At 44.3% G+C, this 19235-nt stretch overlaps 1 protein-coding gene across 2 annotated transcripts in view; it reads right to left on the minus strand.

Moving 5' to 3' along the window:
• Positions 1-167: 167 nt before the first annotated feature.
• Positions 168-19235, minus strand: part of CARM1 (coactivator associated arginine methyltransferase 1) — a 40665-nt gene continuing 21597 nt past the window's right edge. The window contains exons 7-17 of one of the 2 annotated variants that reach the window (XM_083420083.1): positions 17514-17604; positions 17106-17187; positions 16195-16280; positions 14344-14433; positions 12963-13100; positions 9076-9165; positions 7102-7214; positions 5229-5306; positions 2983-3051; positions 2214-2281; positions 168-1736 (exon numbers count right to left, since the gene is read on the minus strand). In XM_083420083.1, the coding sequence (XP_083276209.1) occupies positions 2223-2281; positions 2983-3051; positions 5229-5306; positions 7102-7214; positions 9076-9165; positions 12963-13100; positions 14344-14433; positions 16195-16280; positions 17106-17187; positions 17514-17604 (896 nt within the window). In that variant the 3' untranslated portion in view covers positions 168-1736; positions 2214-2222. The remainder of the gene's footprint in view (positions 1737-2213; positions 2282-2982; positions 3052-5228; positions 5307-7101; positions 7215-9075; positions 9166-12962; positions 13101-14343; positions 14434-16194; positions 16281-17105; positions 17188-17513; positions 17605-19235) is intronic. The other variant, XM_083420082.1, reaches the window with a different exon arrangement.

A 19235-nucleotide genomic window follows, 5' to 3' on the forward strand; every position in this document is an offset into this window, starting at 1 on the left:
TACCCAAGTCTGAGGTCCTAAAGGCAGCCTTTGCGCAGAGTGAGAGTCTCTTAACTGTATGTCAAAAATAGAGGCTTGTCTTTTGAAGATGTGAGCGAAAGGGAAATGAGCTTTGTGGAGTCGCATCAAAACCTGAGGTGGGGGAAACCAGCCACTGTAAACAAGTCTTCAAAACCCTCCCAGTTTTATTCAATAGTCACAAAATCATTGATCAGCCAGACCTAACAATTGACTGTGTAGACCCCACAATTCAGCCACTATGGAGCTTCTGCACAAGACCCCTCCTCCCTCCCCCCCCCCCATTCAGCCCACCAAGCCCCTGTTGGGAGCCAAAGGAAACTGCCTAAGTAAAACACACTCCCCCCCCTTCCATAAAACGGGTCCCTGCCAATTCCTTTCGAACATGCCAACTGGTGGCTCTGAAAGGAACAAAAGAAAGAAAATACCATAAATGGTTACAGGTTACACATACAAAGACTACAAAGGGGCTTCCATAACAGATGCCAGAACCATCTACTCTAAGAGTCCCTGGTGGCTACTGCAGGGAGCAGGCAAGTCTATATACTAAGCCACTTGGCACCCAGTACCCACTGCCTGCCCAGCTGAAGAGAAAAATGGACTAGAGACAGCAGCTGCAACAGCCTAGAAAACAGGGTGGAAATGGAGCCAGAACTGGGCATAGCCGTCAAGATGAGCTGAGCAACAGGAAACTGATACACAAACTGTTCACTTTCAGCCAGCAACCTTTTTTTTCTTTTTGGTACATTCATGTTTTAAAATTTTTTAACCCTTTGATGCTACATCGAGATCCCCTCCCCGAGACAGGCAATCATCAGACCGGCTGATAAGATACTCGTGGCACAACAGTCCATCTCTTCTCAGATGTTCTTCCGGAAGCCCAAAGATCTACAGCAGTAAGTTGCCAGAACTCCTCACAAAGCCAGCCAGGAGGGCTTGTCTGCCTTTTCTTTTCCCTCGTGGCAGGAAACACTTCCTCCTCCTAAGTCTTAGCAAAGCAATGAACCCGGAGGTTGGGTTGGGTGGAAGAAACCAACGCATAGATGGAAGGATGAGCAGCTGGGTTTTCGCCTGTGCCCACTCTACAGCCAGCTGCAGCCCCTTCGTTCAAAACACTGGGAGCAAGGATGAAGGCTCAGGTTACTAGCGCTGCCGCTGGGCTGTCCACAGTACTGCTGAGAAGCCCTGTTGCAGCTTTGCTCTACAACCTGTGCCTAATGCTGATCAGTCATGGAAGATTTGAAGAATGATACCACTAGCGACATGATTGGTTGTAAGACACAGTGAGCGCAGGAACTCAGTCATGGTTGAGCAAGTTGAAGTTTCCAACATTTCATAAAAAAGTGTACAAGTCTGCTATCAAAGAACGAGTGGGGGGTGTCTTCTATTGTACAAGGGTCAGAACATCTCTGGCAAGCCTAATTTCTTTTTTTTGGGGGGGGGGGGAGGCAGGGGGTGGAAGAAATCCAGAGAAGCAATTGCCAAACTGAGGTGCAGAAGGCAGGTGGGCAGGGCGGAATTTTTTCTTCTTCATTTGGTTTCCTGGTGCTGTCAGTTCAGAAGATCAGGGGTGAGGGTCTCTTAGCTCCCATAATGCATTGTGTTGGTTGTGATGGACATGGGAGACGCCATGGAAATGGCCGGGCCTCCCATAGTGAACTGACTGTTGACAGGATAGTGAGCACTTGATGTTCCTCCACTCTGACCACTAGATGAACCTGCAGGGGGAAAAAGAAAAAAGTTCAGAAGTCTCATATGTAAGGAATCAAGTCAGGTTTCTAGCAGAAATAAAAATCCTGAGCACTAGACCACTAGCTTTATACAGTGGTACCTCTGGTTGCGAACGGGATCCGTTCCGGAGCCCCGTTCGCAACACGAACAGAACGCAACCCGCGTCTGCGCGTGTGCAGGTCGTGATTCGCTGCTTCTGCGCATGCCATCATTTTGAGTGTATGCACATGTGCAAGCAGCGAAACCCGGAAGTAACCCTTTCCGGTACTTCGGTGTCGTCACAGGATGCAACCCGAAAAGATTTAACCTGAAGCAAACGTAACAAGAGGTATGACTGTGTGTGTGTGTGTGTGTGTGTGTGTGTATATATATATATATATATGTATGTATACACACTGGAACCTCTATGAGGGAGCTAAAGCAACTCTGAACTGACAGGTTTCAATATAAATTCAGATTCTTACTTTTGGGCGTTACATGGTCTGCATACATGGTTGAAAAATGAAATTCAACCAGCTTGGGCCACCACACTCTGCAGAAACAAGAGGCAAAGTGATATGGCATGAAATTCTGTAGGCAATAGCTTGCTGAAGTTGATAGGAAACTGAAGCTGTCACGATATAGCCCACTAGCTTCTCGGTCCATGCATCTGAGACGGTGAATGCTTGTTTAGGGAAGCCTCTGTCACAATAAGCCAAGTCAATCTCTTCAACTACCCAATTCAGCTATTAATTCACCCATCACGAAGCAAAGTAATTTGATGCCAAAATGGGATGCTATAAATGTTCAGTGTTCACATTACTGGCATTTTGGGGATATCAAGTTTAAGCTTCAGGGGTGATATAGTATAGTCAAACCTCAGTTCTCTAACAGCTCTGTTCCTGAATGCCGAAAACCCGGAAGTAAATGCTCTGGTTTTCAAACATTTTTCAGAACCCAAACATCCAACATGGCTTCTGCTTGAGTGCAAGAAGCTCTTGCAACTCATCGGAAGCCGTGCCTCGGGTGTCGAATGTTTTGGAAGTCGAACCGTCTTCCTGAACAGATTACGTTCAACAACTGAGGTTTGACTGCACTCCACAATTAACATGGCAGCCTTTGACCTTTCTCATTCCCAATGAAGTACCTGATCCCTTTGTGGCCATACAGCTCAAACCCTCAAAGAGGAGAAGGCTCAACAGAGGCACACACATCCTTTCCCCTCAACTCCAAGAAAGCCCAGACCAGGTTTACCTTGAACAATCCCTGTACTCATGATGGATCCCATCCGGGAATGGGTGTGATTGACAATCCCAGTGTTGGCTGCTCAGGAAGAAATAAAAGGAGGAGGAAAAACACAGACAGGTTCAATCTGCACTAGGTTACTTCACTTTACCTTAACCCCCACCTCCCAAGCTGTAAGCATGCACCACAGATGGACCATTCCCAACAGCATCTGAAAAACAGGCTGTACACATAGTGAATCCCACTCTCTGACTGCTTCTCCCACTCTGCCTCTGGCTGCTAACTCCTAAGCAGAGATAAAACACCTGGACCTCCAAACAAGTATGATCTCAAATTCAGAGGCATTTTGATTTGTGACGCCAGAACTACCCGAGCCTAAGATGCCTTGGACTCAACTTGAGCCACCCCAAACCATAACCAGTTCAAAATGAGTATCTCAGTTATCGAGGTCTGAGAGAAGTAGCTTAACTAGATACAAAATAAATGCAGATGTGCCAATCCCAGAATCCTGCTTCCTGTCTTTCTTGGCCAACCTCTCTAGGGCTGAAGTGGTGAAAAACCTATAATTCACGCACTAGAAAAGTAGGCCAAGAGAGACAGGAAGCGAGATTCTAAGATTGGTTGTTCTGCATTTACTTTGACCCCAAAGCACTTCTCTCAGGGCAAAGAAACAGCAAATTTAAATAAAGTGTGCATAGCTAAATTTCTAAAGTTTCATATTCCAATGATGAACGGGCTGTGACTGACATTTATTCTCATTCATTCTCCCCCTTCCATCACCATTTAGTGTGTAAGCTTCCTGGGGCAGGTACATGTCTATTGCTTAAGTATAATGCCAGCACTTGTTTAGCTAAGCCTGCTCACATCTTCTCATAACTTCCTTAGTTCCTTCATATTCAGGGTGACCAAGAAACAAGCCAGGATGGGGTTACAAATGGGAGTAGACACGTTTGCCACAAGGGGCATGGAGTAGTTTTTATCTGTCCAGAATATGCCAATTGGTGTGTTTGCCCATAAAGGTAATCATTTGCCATTCATTCCTATGAGAAAACAAAGTACAGTACTCGGAGCCAAGACTGCAGGGAGGGTAAAGTCTACTATCTACTGATAATGGGTCTCCTGATGCTCAAAAGCAAGGGATCCCACAGAGGACTGCATCATGACCATCTCATCAATGATCCCAGGAGTCAACTGTGGCAAGGCTGTTCTGAATTCTGTTTTTATAAAAACATTGACATCCACCTTCAGGGATGTCAGCTTGCCAGTTATGCATGTGTGAATGCACAGAGATCACAACTGGTGGTGCAGGTTGCTTAACTATAACAACTGCTATCAGTGCAGTCACACAATCTGCCTTCCTGCCTTCCTTCCCCATGCCAGGTGCCTTTTCTTTGTGATTTACACTTGACATCTATGTGGCAGTTGCAAAGTTCCCACCTCACCCTCTTCTGCACATCCCTTGTTAGCTTCTTTTCAAGGGGACACAGAGCGGGCCCCAATCCTCAAGCTAGTTCTCTAACTTGTTCCTGAAACTGGCTCTGCACAGGCCCCCAAACCCATGTGTATGCACGACAGCACAGACTAGGCCTAAAGAATATCAGGCATGGACTCTATTGAATCTTTCTTGTTGCTTCTGCTTTTGGAACCTGGCATAGTTCAAACTATTTGAGCATATAACCCAACACAGAGAGGGCACCTTTCTGTTCCATCAGGAATCAAACATGGCTGATGAGCTCTGAGGGATAGCAGTGCAGGCAACAGTTATAAGAACAAATAATAATGTTAAATGTCAAGCGCACTCTTCATAGAAATTACACTGTAAGCAAATGAGTTATGATAGTCTTATGAGTTCTATTTAAAACCATTTTGTAAAACTTAAGTGTCTGAACCAGAGAAATACAAATAAACTGGAACTGAACCCAAAATTCTAATTATTCAACCCAACTTCTTAGAACCTGCAGAGAAACTCTTCTCCCGCAATTGGGCTTAGTGCACATGGTGAACTCAAGGACAATGAGCAGGAAGATAATTCTGTGGCCAAAGGCATGTATACCCTGTTGAACATTCACAAGCCCAGTACTTGGATTATGTAGGGCAAAGGATCTCCTCGTGACTTCTGAGCCAGGAGTAAAACCCAAAAGATCAGATGCTCAGGAGATCTGAGACCTGGGGCCTTCATGTCAGCCACTGACTCTCATGTTTCCTAGGATCCTCCCATTTAGATATAATCTGCTCCACATTGCAGATAAACTCACCTAGAGGAATAAGGTTGTTGTGGCCAACATTGGTGCCACCAGCAATCACGCTGCTGAGATCATAGGCTGTGGGCATCCCTGCAGCACGGGGTAGAAGGGAAGAGGGTGAGAAACGAGGAAGGCACTAACCAAGACACACACACCTAGACCTTCAAGCATCCTGCCCAGCACCGTTGTGGCAGGAGAGGCCGTTACATGGTAAGTGTTACAGACGCAAGAGCCTCTCCAAGCCACACACACTGCACCACCCCTCCTCCCATAAGCTGATTTTCAAAAGGGGGAAGGCTGTTCCAGGCAGGGATAGGGTTTTTCATGCAGAAGCTCTCCTGGGCAAATGCTGCAGTGAAGCTGGGCCGTAATCTGGTTCCTACAGAAAAGTAAGAGAGGGACTTCCTCACTCCACTCCACTCCACTCCACGGTACTTGGAAGTTCTCTCTTCCCTTCTATATGTCTGGCTGGGTTGCCTGAGAAAGAGATGCCTTGCCAAAATTGCCTTTGGAGGAGGAAGGAGTTGCTGCTTGAGAACTAGCTGAACAGAAGTGGATGGAATCTGGATCTTCTCTGTCAAGGAAGGCTAGCAGCCTTGTTGGAACCATCTCAGCAACTGACGGAGGCTACAGCATTTGCTGTGCCTGGGAGAGGGGACATAGGTGTTGGCCAACTCAACTCAGACAGGTGCAAAGGGGGTGAACAGCAGTGGCCAGCGGAGAGAAGCCCAATAGGAGAATGGTTGGGGGAAAGGGAAATTTTCTCCCAACAGAAGCTGGGTAGACATCAAACATACACCAGGCTGCTGTACCCCCTGGGACAATAGGAGATTTATATTAATCACACTCCAAGTCCACTCTTCCTTGAAAAAAGCAGCTGACACAGGGCTCCCAGCAATCTCTCATCCACATCTGCTTAGCTTTACCAGTGCTAAAAGGTTACGACATTAGGTGCTCAGCAGAATGAGACACAACATTGAGCAAGCTGCTGAGGGGTTACAGGCAGCTGTCTGCAGGTGACAGCAAGAAACGCGAACAGAAAAATGTCGACAGCACCAGTGCAACAGGTACTCCTCAGTCTCAGTGCTCTAGTCAGCAAATAGTAGTCAACATCAAAACGGTCAACTGGAGAAGGAAAATTCATGTCTGCTGTGTAAGTACGAGCATCTTCATGTGTGAGCTCGGGGCAAGGGAGCCAGCTTCTTTCTGCTCTGGTGTAATCTCCAACAGACTGAGGGTGTACATGCCACACAATGATCTACTGCAGAACCACCAGCAGGAAGATAAGGGCAGCGGCACAAACACCCCAAGGTTCTTGTAAGGATAGTGATTATATAGAAGTATGATATTCTGCATCACACATGTGCCAACTCTACAGAGAGAAAGAAAGGCAGTTGCCACATCCCAAGAATACTGTTCTAGTTGCAAATGATTTGCTTGATTAATGCTATGGACACAGTGTCACCAATAGGGCTTGCCCTTGGAGGGGGAAATTTGCTCTTCATCACCCCATAGCTACTCAAAATCTAAACTAGCTAGAAAATCCTCCCACTTGTTATGCTTTCCTCTGCAGACTGCTCAATTTTGATTACATAGGTCTAAGATGTTCCTATGCTCCGCTGCGGAAAGGACTTTGAACCACCAGGATTGGATGAGATACGGCTGCAAACAAAGCCAGATTGCTTGTCGCAGGCCCTCACGTTACTGTATGAGAAAGCTTTACAGCCAAAACCATTCAGTGAACCTTCAAACTGAAGGCAAAGCTTGAGCCCTGTGGCATCCAGCACTCCTGGTTGATGTCCTGACTGTCCAGACCCAAAATGACTGAGGAACATAGATGACCCATCAGCTTTGCCCAGGAGTGACAGTGAAGAAGGTACAGTACCAGCAACAGCCATCCCTGTGCTCATGTTGTAGGCGCCACCTGTGTTCCACATGTTCTCTGAAGGAGAGGTGTAGTGCGAGCCTGGCGGGGGTGAAGGAGTTGTACCTGTGTACCTGGAAGGCAGACACACACACCCTCACTCACACACACAAACACCAGCGCCAACGTCAATACTCTGGAGATCAAAGCGCCCCAGTGGCTCATCATTCTAGACATCGTGGGCCATTTCCAACCATCATCCAGAGGAGCAGGAGAGTCTTGTGGCAACTTAAAAGCACAATAAATTTATTGCGGCATAAGCTTTTGTGGAATCCATGAAGTGGGTTACACAAACTGGCATAGAGAGAGAAGCTAATACTGTGGGGCCAAGAGACCACTGAATGAAAGTATATGACATTTCCATATGCATTCAAATGCATTCTAGGATTTTATAAAAACATCCACCTTAGGTTTAAGAGAAGAACATACAACAAAGCAAAATTCTGCTTTTATCTTTAAAAAGAGGAGACAGGGGAATAGCTTACCTGAATGTTTATGCAGATAAAGAACTGATGCTTCAAGTAGTAAAATACAGAATATCTCTATCACTCACTCACACACTCACACACACAGATGTATTGAGCACTGCCCAATAGATAGCCATGATAATCATGCCAAAATGTTCAGTTGCCTATTGCAGCAGTGCTGTTCCTGCTACTTTCACTTTCTTGCAGGGTAGAGCTCGAAGCACTTTGAAAATTTGAACACACACACGGCAGTACACATAAAAAAACCCCAAACCCTCTCTACAATACTGTGTCTCCAAAAAGCTATTGTCGGTAAGAAGTTGGTGCCAGAATTCCTCTGCCACACTTTAATCCAAGGACAGCCCACAAAGTGCCATCTCATCACCCCAAAGCAGTGTGAGTCAGTGATCAGGGATTATAGGAGTTGTAGTTCGACATCATCTGGAAGGCCACAGCTTAGCCACCCTCTCAAACTAAACCAAGTATTCGAGAAGTGGTGGCGATGCATGTTGTACAACACAGAGACTTTGCCATCACATCCCACCAGTAGAAAGCAAGAGCAACTATTCTGCTTGCCACCGTTTTAAGGGCTCCTCTGTCCAAAACGCAAGATGCAGAGAGGCAACTATGCCGCTGGATTTCTAGGGCTCCAGCAGTCACTGGCCAGGAGCAAATGTCTTTAAATATCTGCACACTAACCTTTCCTCACCCACTCAAGGTAGATCACAACATAAATTAGCAAGATGTTGTTGGAAATAAAAACAAGGAGTAACTAGATGTGAATATTTTAAGGCAATAGAATCTGATTTACAACAAACCAGGACCCAAATGAGTCTCCCTTCTTCTCATCAAAGAAATTGACTCATGCTTAGATTCCCGAAGTGTGAGCAGTGAAGTAGCCTGGTTTGTGGAAGATGGCAAGTTATTCAAAATCTGGCTGGCCACTGAGGGAAACCCAGATACTGGGTGAGATGATTATGTGGGGTAATCCAGAGGGGCTACTTATACTCTTAGCCTTGCTGAAAGGGCCCACATTCTAGTGGTTCACATTTATTGGGGGGCTCACCTCAGAAGATAAAGGAGGAATAGGAAGGAATATGCATCTTTCTGTCCCCTTGCTTTCCTCTCACCAGCAAAAAGCTATCTGACTATACTAGTAAGAAAGGAATGCATTTCTGCTCCTTTCCTACCCCCTTTGCCTGAAATCGCTGTGTGTCTTTCCAACCCAGCCCCGGATCCCTCCCAACACAGGTCATGAAAGCAAAACGATTCAATCAGGAAGAGTTAGCTTGCTTCCCCTGCCAGTCTGCCCAGTGAAGACTTGCTTTTGAGTTATACAGAAGTAGTTCCCTGAAAAGCGGTTCCTCAAACACACTGCATCCTCACTCACACAAGCACACGTTTAAAAAAGCAACAACTTTATTATAGAGGTCGGGGAAAAACCCTTGTAAGATTCACCGTGACATACCTGAAAAATGGGTTTTTCAGGTCAAGGAGGTTGCTGGACTTGGAGCCTGTCTGATCAACTTGAGCAACAATACTGATGTCATAACTTTGCCTGAAAGAGAAGGGGAAGAGATACTGGTAAAGGACTCCCCAGTCCCTTCTGACAATTCGGCAGGGCCATTTCTAATGGAGACCAGGACTTTGCAGGAGGGTGAGAGAATCTTGCTTATTGGCAAAGGAGATGGAGAAGTCCGGCAACATACACTTCCCAAGTGTTGCAGAAAGCTTCAAAGCTCAAACAAAGCCAGCTCCCCTTCTGTGCTACCGGTTCTACCTGGACGGGGGATATCTTAATTTATTGATCTTTAGCCTACTTTTCAACAGTTGTTCCTTAAGCGGGTTAGAGCTAAAGTATAGCAGTGTAAATAAAATTAGAGTGACAATGATAAAACATTAAAAACAACATCTTAGCAGCAGTTTGCCTGAAGAGAAATGTTTTAATAGCTCATTTAAGAGGGCCTGTTTCCTGGATATATCACACGGAAATGATTTCAGAACTTGGGGGACCATCACAAAAAAGGATAATTTGGAGGCAGCCACCAGCATGAATGGATCCATAAGCCTCTTCATTTTAACTGAAGGCCTCCCTGATTCTATACTTTCAGAAGTCTTTGCAATGGCAATAAGCCAGCAGACACCAAGGAGTGTAACTGGACTCAGATAAGGCCTAAAACTCAGGCTCTTTCATAGTATGAGTCACAGGAGAAGTTGGGGCAAATCCCAAAATGTCAGGAGTGCAATGGGCTTGCTCATACTGCTGGGTTCTACAAAGCAGAGTGAAACACCAAAATGACAGCTGTGACCGAAGTGAGCTGTGCAAAGGGAAGACAGGCAAATATTGCTCACAAGACCTTTCTGAAGTGCAAAAAAACAGCTAGCAGCCAAGAAGGCTGAGCTTGGATTCAAGTTACACAAGCCCAGAAGTAAGTTGCATCTTCCTGTTGGGAAAGTAACTATTATCCCTATTTATTGATGAGAAGGTAACAACCAGGAGGAGGGGCCACTAGGGGGCGCATCAGAAGATGGCCAACAATAACATCTCTCCGACCCACACAAGGTAATTTGGAGGCTATGATGGGAGGAATTAGCCTCCCTACCCCCCCCAGGATGGTGGGGGGACTGCCCTTGTCTGCTGTGCCCTATACCACCCCCGAATTTGTGGGGATGGGGGCGCTAGGCACAAAGCCCTCCTGTGGGATTTCGGTGCTCCTGGACGCCGTCTCTGATCTGCGCTACTAGCTGCAAGAACTTCAAAAGAAACAATTTGGATGAAGCGAATGCACATATTTCAAGGAAGGAGGGGGAGTAAAGACTGTTAACAGAAGAGATCTCTGATAAAACAAGACGAGTTGGAGGAACAAGTATAAATCATGAGAAGATACACCAAGACTCGGTATGGCAAAGGGACTGATGACTGATGGGAGAGGGGGAAAAAAACCCTTTCCTTTCTTTCCTTATGTGATTAAACAAGAATCCCCTCCCCTCACAAGTCAGAAATGTCGTTTTAAGGACTTAAGCTGTGGATTTAAGGCTGTGTGGAGATAAACTTTCGAACCAAAGCATGTTTTAAGAAAAGCGTGGAATGTATAAGGGCTTTGGAATGACGCAGTTAAAAATGCCGTCGCCATATTGGGAAGTTCTGTCGGAGGACTTAAGTCTGAGAGGAGAAATAGAGGAATAGAGCTGTTTTTATATTGTGGGTGAAACTCCTCAGAGGGACTTAAGAACGACAGTTCTGTAATTAATGATGGAAAGAGTGATGTTATCTATGAAGGCGATGATATACGGAAACCATCTCGATTTGAGGATTGGAAGAACGGAAAAATTCACACAGGATTATTATTGGTGTTTATCGGCTTAAGGAGACTATCAGAAGAGATCATAAGGAAAAAAGAAAATATATGAACAAGATGTGATGTGGAAACAGCAAGATAAGACTGGATAGAATTATGAACTCTGTTTGGACTGATTTGGACATTAACGCAGTAGCAAGAAGATGATCAGAATCCCCCTTCGGATCTTGAAATATGGGTCCCCTCAACAAAATTTAAAATTCGGCTTTGTAATTCGGAATTTATGTGATGTGATTTAATTTGGTTTGATTGGCCGGTTAATTTTTTTTTTTTTTTTAAAGAGAAGGTAACAACCAGGTTGAATTTGATTTAAATCAAATAGATTTAAATAACTATTTAAATCACTAGTCAGTAAGACTTGATTTAAATCTTTTTTTACAGAAAGACTCATTCTTGTTGGTAAATCTTAATATTTACAACCAGATGAAGGTTTCATTTTTGGAATAAAAATTTTTCAGACTAAAAAAACTATAAAAAAAAAGTTTTTACAGTTATATCAAAAAACACTGATTTGGTTATACTAGTATAAATACATAGACAGATAATTATGAAATTATTGTGAAGTTTAATAAGTTAACTGTTTATATTTGGACAACTTTTCTGCTTTACGTTAAACAATTTATTTAACTAAAACAATAACATTATAGCATACGTATCCATGTTTGTTAACTGATGTAGTTAAACAAAAAAATTTTAAAAAACCGAGACTGAATCTTAGCACACATGAAAAACTTAAAACAAATCCTTATTTCCTGATGAATAGCCTTTGGGCTATAATGTAACTTAAATAGAAAACTAGCCTTAGAAATATTTTTCCTTCAAAAGCATTTTATTCTAAAAATTCGATTTAAATCAAAAAATCTGATTTATATAAAAAAAATCTGATCTTTTAAATTTTATTTTTTAAATCATCATTTTCCCCCCACCCTGGTAACAACTTAATCAGCCTGGCACATAGCTTTGAACTCATCTTTCTCTGGTTCATGTCCAGCACACAACACCCTAGACGACACTGCCGCTGCAGAATCTGACCTAGCTGAGTATCTGGAGGCGGTTGGAGGATGGATGGCAGCTAACAGATTGCGGTTGAATCCTGACAAGACAGAAGTACTGTTTTTGGAGGACAGGAGGCGGGCAGGTGTGGAGGATTCCCTGGTCCTGAATGGGGTAACTGTGCCCCTGAAGGACCAGGTGCGCAGCCTGGGAGTCATTTTGGACTCACAGCTGTCCATGGAGGCACAGATCAAATCTGTGTCCAGGGCAGCTGTTTACCAGCTCCATCTGGTACGTAGGCTGAGACCCTATCTGCCTGTGGACTGTCTCGCCAGAGTGGTGCATGCTCTGGTTATCTCCCACTTGGACTACTGCAATGCGCTCTACGTGGGGCTACCTTTGAAGGTGACTCGGAAACTACAACTAATCCAGAATGCGGCAGCTAGACTGGTGACTGGGGGCGGCCGCCGAGACCATACACTCTTGAAAGACCTACACTGAAAGACCTACACTGGCTCCCAGTATGTTTCCGAGCACAATTCAAAGTGTTGGTGCTGACCTTGAAAGCCCTAAACAGCCTCGGTCCAGTATACCTGAAGGAGCATCTCCACCCCCATCGTTCTGCCCGGACGCTGAGTTCCAGCGCCGAGGGCCTTCTGGCGGTTCCCTCATTGTGAGAAGCAAAGCTACAGGGAACCAGGCAGAGGGCCTTCTCGGTAGTGGCACCCGCCGTGTGGAACGCCCTCCCACGAGATGTCAAAGCAATAAACAACTACATGACATTCAGAAGACATCTTAAGGCAGCCCTGTTCAGGGAAGTTTTTAACGTGTGATATTTTAGTGTATTTTTGGTTTCTATGGAAGCCGCCCAGAGTGGCTGGGGAGGCCCAGCCAGATGGGCGGGGTATAAATAATAAATTATTGTTGTTGTTGTTGTTATTGTTGTTGTAGCTGCAAGAGGGCTTGTTTTTCCATGCGGCTGAGCTGGCCCCCCTCAGCTTACCTCTTGTTTGCGATGAGCAGGCATGTCCCTGAGAGGGTGTCACCAGCCTTAGCAAAAAGTGGAGACTGAAAGAGGCACCGAACTTGGTACCAGTGGGTTAGAGGCTCTGTCGGAGCGGTTGAAAGCCAAACGGTCATTCTAGCAGAAGGAGAGAGGCAAGGGAGTCATGTTTAGACACAAGGACTTGAGTTGTCACAAATCCACATCCTACCCCTCTCAGATTGCTCTGTTTCCCAACTGTCAGCATATCCCCAGCTGCAAAGTAGCTGCACTCAGGCCTGGCTTGTCATATACCAATCTGTTTTCACTCTCCACAGAGAAACCAAAGCTCCTGCTTTTCCTCTTCCAAGTCAGTCCCTCTTGAAAGTTCAGTTTGGTGGCAGGCGCGCATTTTGGAAGCACCTGTCAATACTTTCCTGCTTGATCTTGCTTTTAATGGTTAGTACAGCCCTTTTAGTCAACTTTTATTAGCGCTTAAATTAATTTTAAATTGGTTAAATTTTAACCAGCTGAAGCGTCACTTGATTAATGAGGGCCAACTTTAATTAGAAAGGCCACAATTAATAGAAGACTTGTTACTTTTTGAGGATATTTTGGTTCTGTTACGTTAGCAGAAACAGGAAACTGAAGATATGCTTTCCTTCTAATCATTATAGTCACTTTTGTGGATTAGTGGTTGTTGAAAACAACAATTCACAAAGCACTATAAAATTCAATCACAAAACACACGAAGTAAATACAGCTAAAACACTATAAAAATAGTGTAATAAGAGAGTATCTCCTCCAAAACACCCAATAGAACAGGGCCACCTTAGTCTGCTTGCAGAACAGTGATACAGCAAGACAAGCAGATATCCCAAGGGAGTTCTTTCTAGTGCTTTGAGACAATTACAGAAACAATTTAGCTATGTTTTGAAACTAATATGGCATCCATAAAAGGTAGTCACTGCAATAGGACCTCATTAGATAATCTCAAAATCTCACATGGGAGGCAGCATTCTCCCAAGATAGCCAGGGTTTTAAAAATTAAGAGCTTTAAAACCAACCAGTACCTTAATTGGACTTGGAATGAAATAAAGAAACAAAATCAGAATTGGAAAGCAAGCGTTCGCTCTATCAAACTGTGCAGCCAAGAGCAAATCTAGCGTTGTGAAGAAATGCAAGCTTCCATTTACTATCCTGAGGGCTGTTTTTTTCTAAATATGTTTCCCTGCTGCCAAGTTAAACAAGCATATTTACATTCATCTACCGAAGGACACAAGTCAAAAGATAATTTAATTTGAACTTGCCAGTTTACTGCGGTGTAGGAGTGATAATCAGTTATCTGTTTTATAAAATCCAAGTTCTGATGGGAGGAAAGAGCACTTTTGCCACCACTTACATTGAACCGATGAAGGCTACATCAAACCAGAAAGCCAACCCGTGGACTAGACCTGAATGCAGCATGTGGAATTTGAACGGGATTTCTATCCTGGAAAACAAGAGGAGATGCCACATGAATTCACCCTCTCCCTCGCAGTCACATGGTTTCCTCTTAGTCAGCACAAAGTAAAAGGTAAAGGTAAAGGACCCCTGGACGGTTAAGTCCAGTCAAAGGTGACTATGGAGTTGCGATGCTCATCTCGCTTTTCAGGCAGAGGGAGCCGGCATTTGTCCACAGACAGCTTTCCAAGTCATGTGGCCAGCATGACTAAACTACTTCTGGTGCAATGGAACACTGTGACAGAAGCCAGAGCGCATGGAAACGCTGTTTACCTTCCCACCACAGTGGTACCTATTTATCTACTTGCACTGGCGTGCTTTTGAACTGCTAGGTTGGCAGGAGTTGGGACAGAGCAACAGGAGCTCGCCCCGTCGCAGGGATTCGAACTGCCGACCTTCTGATCATCAAGCCCAAGAGGCTCAGTGGTTTAGACCACAGCGCCACCCACATGCATGCATGTATGTATGCAGCTGGAGATCTGAGACTGCCTCTGTCTCATATAGAGGCCATCTAAGATCTTCCTTTAAGTTGGGTCTTATCAGGCTGTGGCTCCCACTTTCTCCAGCTGTACTAATCAATAGCGTGTGGCTGCTTTCTTAAGGGTACTGTTTTTTTGCTTTTTTCATTCTAACCTGAATATAAATTTTGGACATTCACATTTTCAGAAGGTCAAAAGATAAGAACCACCTCGCTGATACAGACTGGAGACATGCAAGAACTATGCATAGTCTTTCTACACTAGACGATTGTATCTTGTCATTGTTCAACAGCCTTCTTCTGGAAACAAGCCCAACCTGGATGTGGGTGGGAAATAGTTAAGACAAGACTCCATTGACTTGAGGAAGGTTTTTTTACTTTGTTTTTTTTATATATACGAAGTGGCAAAACAAGAGACTCCCCGTGAGACAGTACCAGAATTAAGACCAGAGGCCCTGCTCTCTAACCAACTTGTAAGACTGGTTAGACTGTTGGAAACCAGAGACTGAGAGTTCTCCATGTTTGAAACTCCCAGAGAAATATGTATGGCTTTGTCACTGCTGATTTTTAGGAAAACTCTGAAGAGATTTTTATTCTAATCTGTGTCTGATCTATTTACTATGCTAGAAGAATTTTAGCTGCTGGTGGTTTTAAGTTAATGATTAAACTGTTGTTATTTTGATTTATTTTAAAACCTTACTTAAAATTCCCTTCGTTGGACAGTGTGCCCTCAAAAACAGGTTATAACTTTTTAAATGAACCATAAATAGCCTCAGCAGACAAGGCCTGAAACCTCAACAAGCAGAGTGATGGATGGTAGAAAACACAAAGAACAGGAAGTCAACTCAAACAGTTCTTAAACGTTGGCCCTCTTGATTTTGGAATTCTTATACCATCTCAGCCCATTTTTGTTTATCCTGACCCCTGAGTCTGAGGTCTCCTGCAAGCAAAGCAGGCATCAAGCCACCAGTCTGTTTCTAGCGAACCTTAATTGGTTAAAGGATCAAGGGAAGAAGACTGGGCTCCTATGCAGTACCAAAATATGGCTCAGGAAAGACTGCCAGGCTACTTTCATCTGGCTCTGCCACACAACAGTAACAATACACTCATGAAGACTCATACACTGGCATGTACTGCAGACACAATTTCTTTTTCTCTTTTCTTTTTTAAGGACAGAAACAGTATAACTTTGGCTTCTCCCAACCCTGTGTAACAGACACCTGGGAGCCAGACTGGATTATCCCTCTGTCTCCTATAAAGGGGATAACATACCTGTGCAAATCCGCTTCTTTGGCGTCTAAGAAGTTCACTGTGTATTTAACAGATTTGGCCATTAGAATCCTGATATCAAAGGTGTCCTTGGGAAGAGAAGCACATAAATGAAAACCTCTGGTTGGGTCAGGAAGTGGAAAAGTACAAGTCCGAGCTGCTCTCCACTCACTTCCACTCCCAGACAAATGTAAAGAAGACAGACAACATACTAACTTACTCTGAGGGCCAGAAGATGCTTGTGAATATTATGCCATACAACAGAACAATGCCTTTCTTCCCTGCCACCCTAAGAGGGAAGCAGAGATGAGCATCATGGTTGCCAGCCTTGCTCTGTTCCATGCAAAACAGTGGCATGAACCAAGACACTCTACTCCCCCAGTGCTCAGTGCTTCCTTCCGATGGCAATACCAGTTCCCTGGTGTTTACTTGCTCCATTTGAAGAAGTCAGACCTGGGAGAAGTTACAGGCCACCCAATCTCATCTTTGTTTAAATGTGTCCAACAGCAAAGGCATAAAACTGATGGCTCTCTATATAAGAAAAATGCTCATGTCAGGTGCACTATGGTTTTCAAAATTGAAGTATAACAGGTGTTCAAGCCATCAAGAGGAGGCTGGAAGCTTGCGGGTTCTCATCAACTGGGCTGATTACTGGTTGTGTTACTTGTGAGCAAGTAACCAAGCTAGCACATGGTATTAGTCTCTAATGAACACACAGAGGCTTTGGTGATTAGACTCCAAAAGCTGGAGTCTTTCTCCTCCCAATTTCTTCTGACAGAAGCTCCCTGAGGAAGGATCCGAGGACTAGAGACAGCTTTCTTTCAATCACATTTCATCATTTCCCCTCACCATGTTCCAACCATCAGGAAGAATGTCAACTTTTGCCATATGTCAGCGTTATAGGACAGACTTACCACAACAGGCTGCCTGAAATATTCATCTACTGCTGCACCCCGAAGTGCTGACAAGTCTACCCCATGGAAGGATGGCTGATACCTGCAAGACAAAACACAGCAGGCTGGGTGACTTGGGAGGGTCCGGGTATCCAAGGATGCACCAATGTAAGGTTCCAAATATCAGTCTCCTCCCAAAGAACCTATACTGGAAAGATAGCAGTTACATTGCAGAGGACCATGGAGGTTCTTCACTGCTATCTAGAAGACTAGGAAAGATGGGACTGCTAAGGTTTACCCAAACCTGAGTCTGTCTGGCACAGATCAACACTGCAGTTTGTTACATGAGCAGCTAGTTTTCTGTTGGATAAACTGCAGCCAGTTGTGGAACTGGGCTGAGAGCATTGCTTCCTAGGAAAAGTGGCTTACCAAAAGTTAGCTTTTGTGAATTGTTCCATGTAGAGCTGCTCATCTGTGAATGGTGCTAAGTGGACATCCCCAATGGTTGGAAACATATTCCCTGAAATTGAATGGAAGATGGAGATAGTTTATTTATTTACAGAAATATACTTATGGTCCCCTTCCAATTTTAACAAAGAAAAACCCCAAGGTGGATAACTTCAGGATTTGGAAGAGGGGGGATCTGGAAAAAAAATTAACGAACAGGTTAAAAATCAGACAGAATGGCAGCTAGGATTGATCAGGTTAAAAAGAAAAAGAAATTGGGAAGACAGTAAAATAAAAACAAGTTAAAAGAGATAGGAGCAGCAGGTAAAAGTAGAGTGAGATTTACAAAACAAAACTGTCATTAATAATAAATCTGTTCTTGATTTATTTAATCAAATCTTGATTTATTTAAACTGGCACCATGAATGCCTTCAAACCACTAATTTCCTTAACACTGCTGCACCTTGAGTCACTGCCACAAGGATTTGAAGGAAATTAACAGCACCTCAGCCAAAACCTTCCCACAGAATTGACTGAGTTCAATCCTGACCATTGCCCCACTGTATCCCCTCACCAGGAGCCCACTGAAGATGTGTCTGTTTCAAATGATGGCGCTTGTTCCTCGCGGTGCATTTATTATTCACTTTCCGCATAGCTTCTCCTCTTTAAAACTGGTTTTTATTTGATCTACTCTTTTTATGGGGAATGCTACCATTGTCAGCATCATCCTTCGGCCTCTACCAAGCTTCTGATGAACACCAGCAATGATGCCTTGCTAATTATAGAACCAATAGAGGGAGCATCTCTATAAATCAAGGCGTGACCACTTTTAATTGTTCTACTATTATAAAGCATGACAATTTTGCAATTCCTTCCAGTAGCAAAATTGGCTGGTTGAGTGCAGCTCAGTCTGGAAGCAAAATGGGGTCATCCAAGAAAAAGGCAGTGGATACAATACACCTGAGCGACTTAATTTGTAAATTTAACAAAAATGATTTTTTTAAGTCAAAGTGCACAACAAGCACCTGTGAGCCTCTGGGACCGATGGCTTAGAGGTAAGAAAATAGTAACTCATTATCTGAAGAGTGAACTTGCAGATTTGCACTGAACAGCAACAAGACCTCCTGGTCTTTGTTGCTTTTTAGGGAGCAGGGTGGAAGGACCATGACTATGTAAATAACCTGGATTTTGCCATTTTGAATTAGAAATGGAGCAGGCTGAGTGCTTATCAATGCAGTCTATGACTGAGAGCAGTTATGGTGCCCACCACAAAAAAAAAGAGGGAAGAAAATGGCTGGTGGATTGGAAACATCTGAAACACAGAATGTTAGGATGTCAACTGAGTAAAAAGGGAGGAAGATGGAAGGCAGAGAAAAGAGAGAGGAAACTGGCCTGCTGAAGCTCACTGGACAGAGGTAGCGTTGGGAGCAGGGGGCACCCATTGGTGCTGTGCGGTTAATGGAACTCCTCTCCCTGTCTATATGGGGACATTTCAGAAGGCAGGAATGGAGAAAGCCTTTTCCCTTTCACTCTCTCCAGAGCCACTGCCACCCCAGCTAATACAACTCAGATGCTCAGGTTTAGAACAGGCAGCTAGACATGAACCTAACCCCTCTATAGTGCTACAGAGAACCAACACTAGGAGGCTCCTACTTAAGGCTGGCTGGACCCTGAACTGCAGTGTTTGAGGGCAGGGGTGGGCAG

Source organism: Podarcis tiliguerta (genome assembly GCF_965153285.1).
Source record: "Podarcis tiliguerta genome assembly, chromosome: 17".
NCBI classification, from domain to species: domain Eukaryota; kingdom Metazoa; phylum Chordata; class Lepidosauria; order Squamata; family Lacertidae; genus Podarcis; species Podarcis tiliguerta.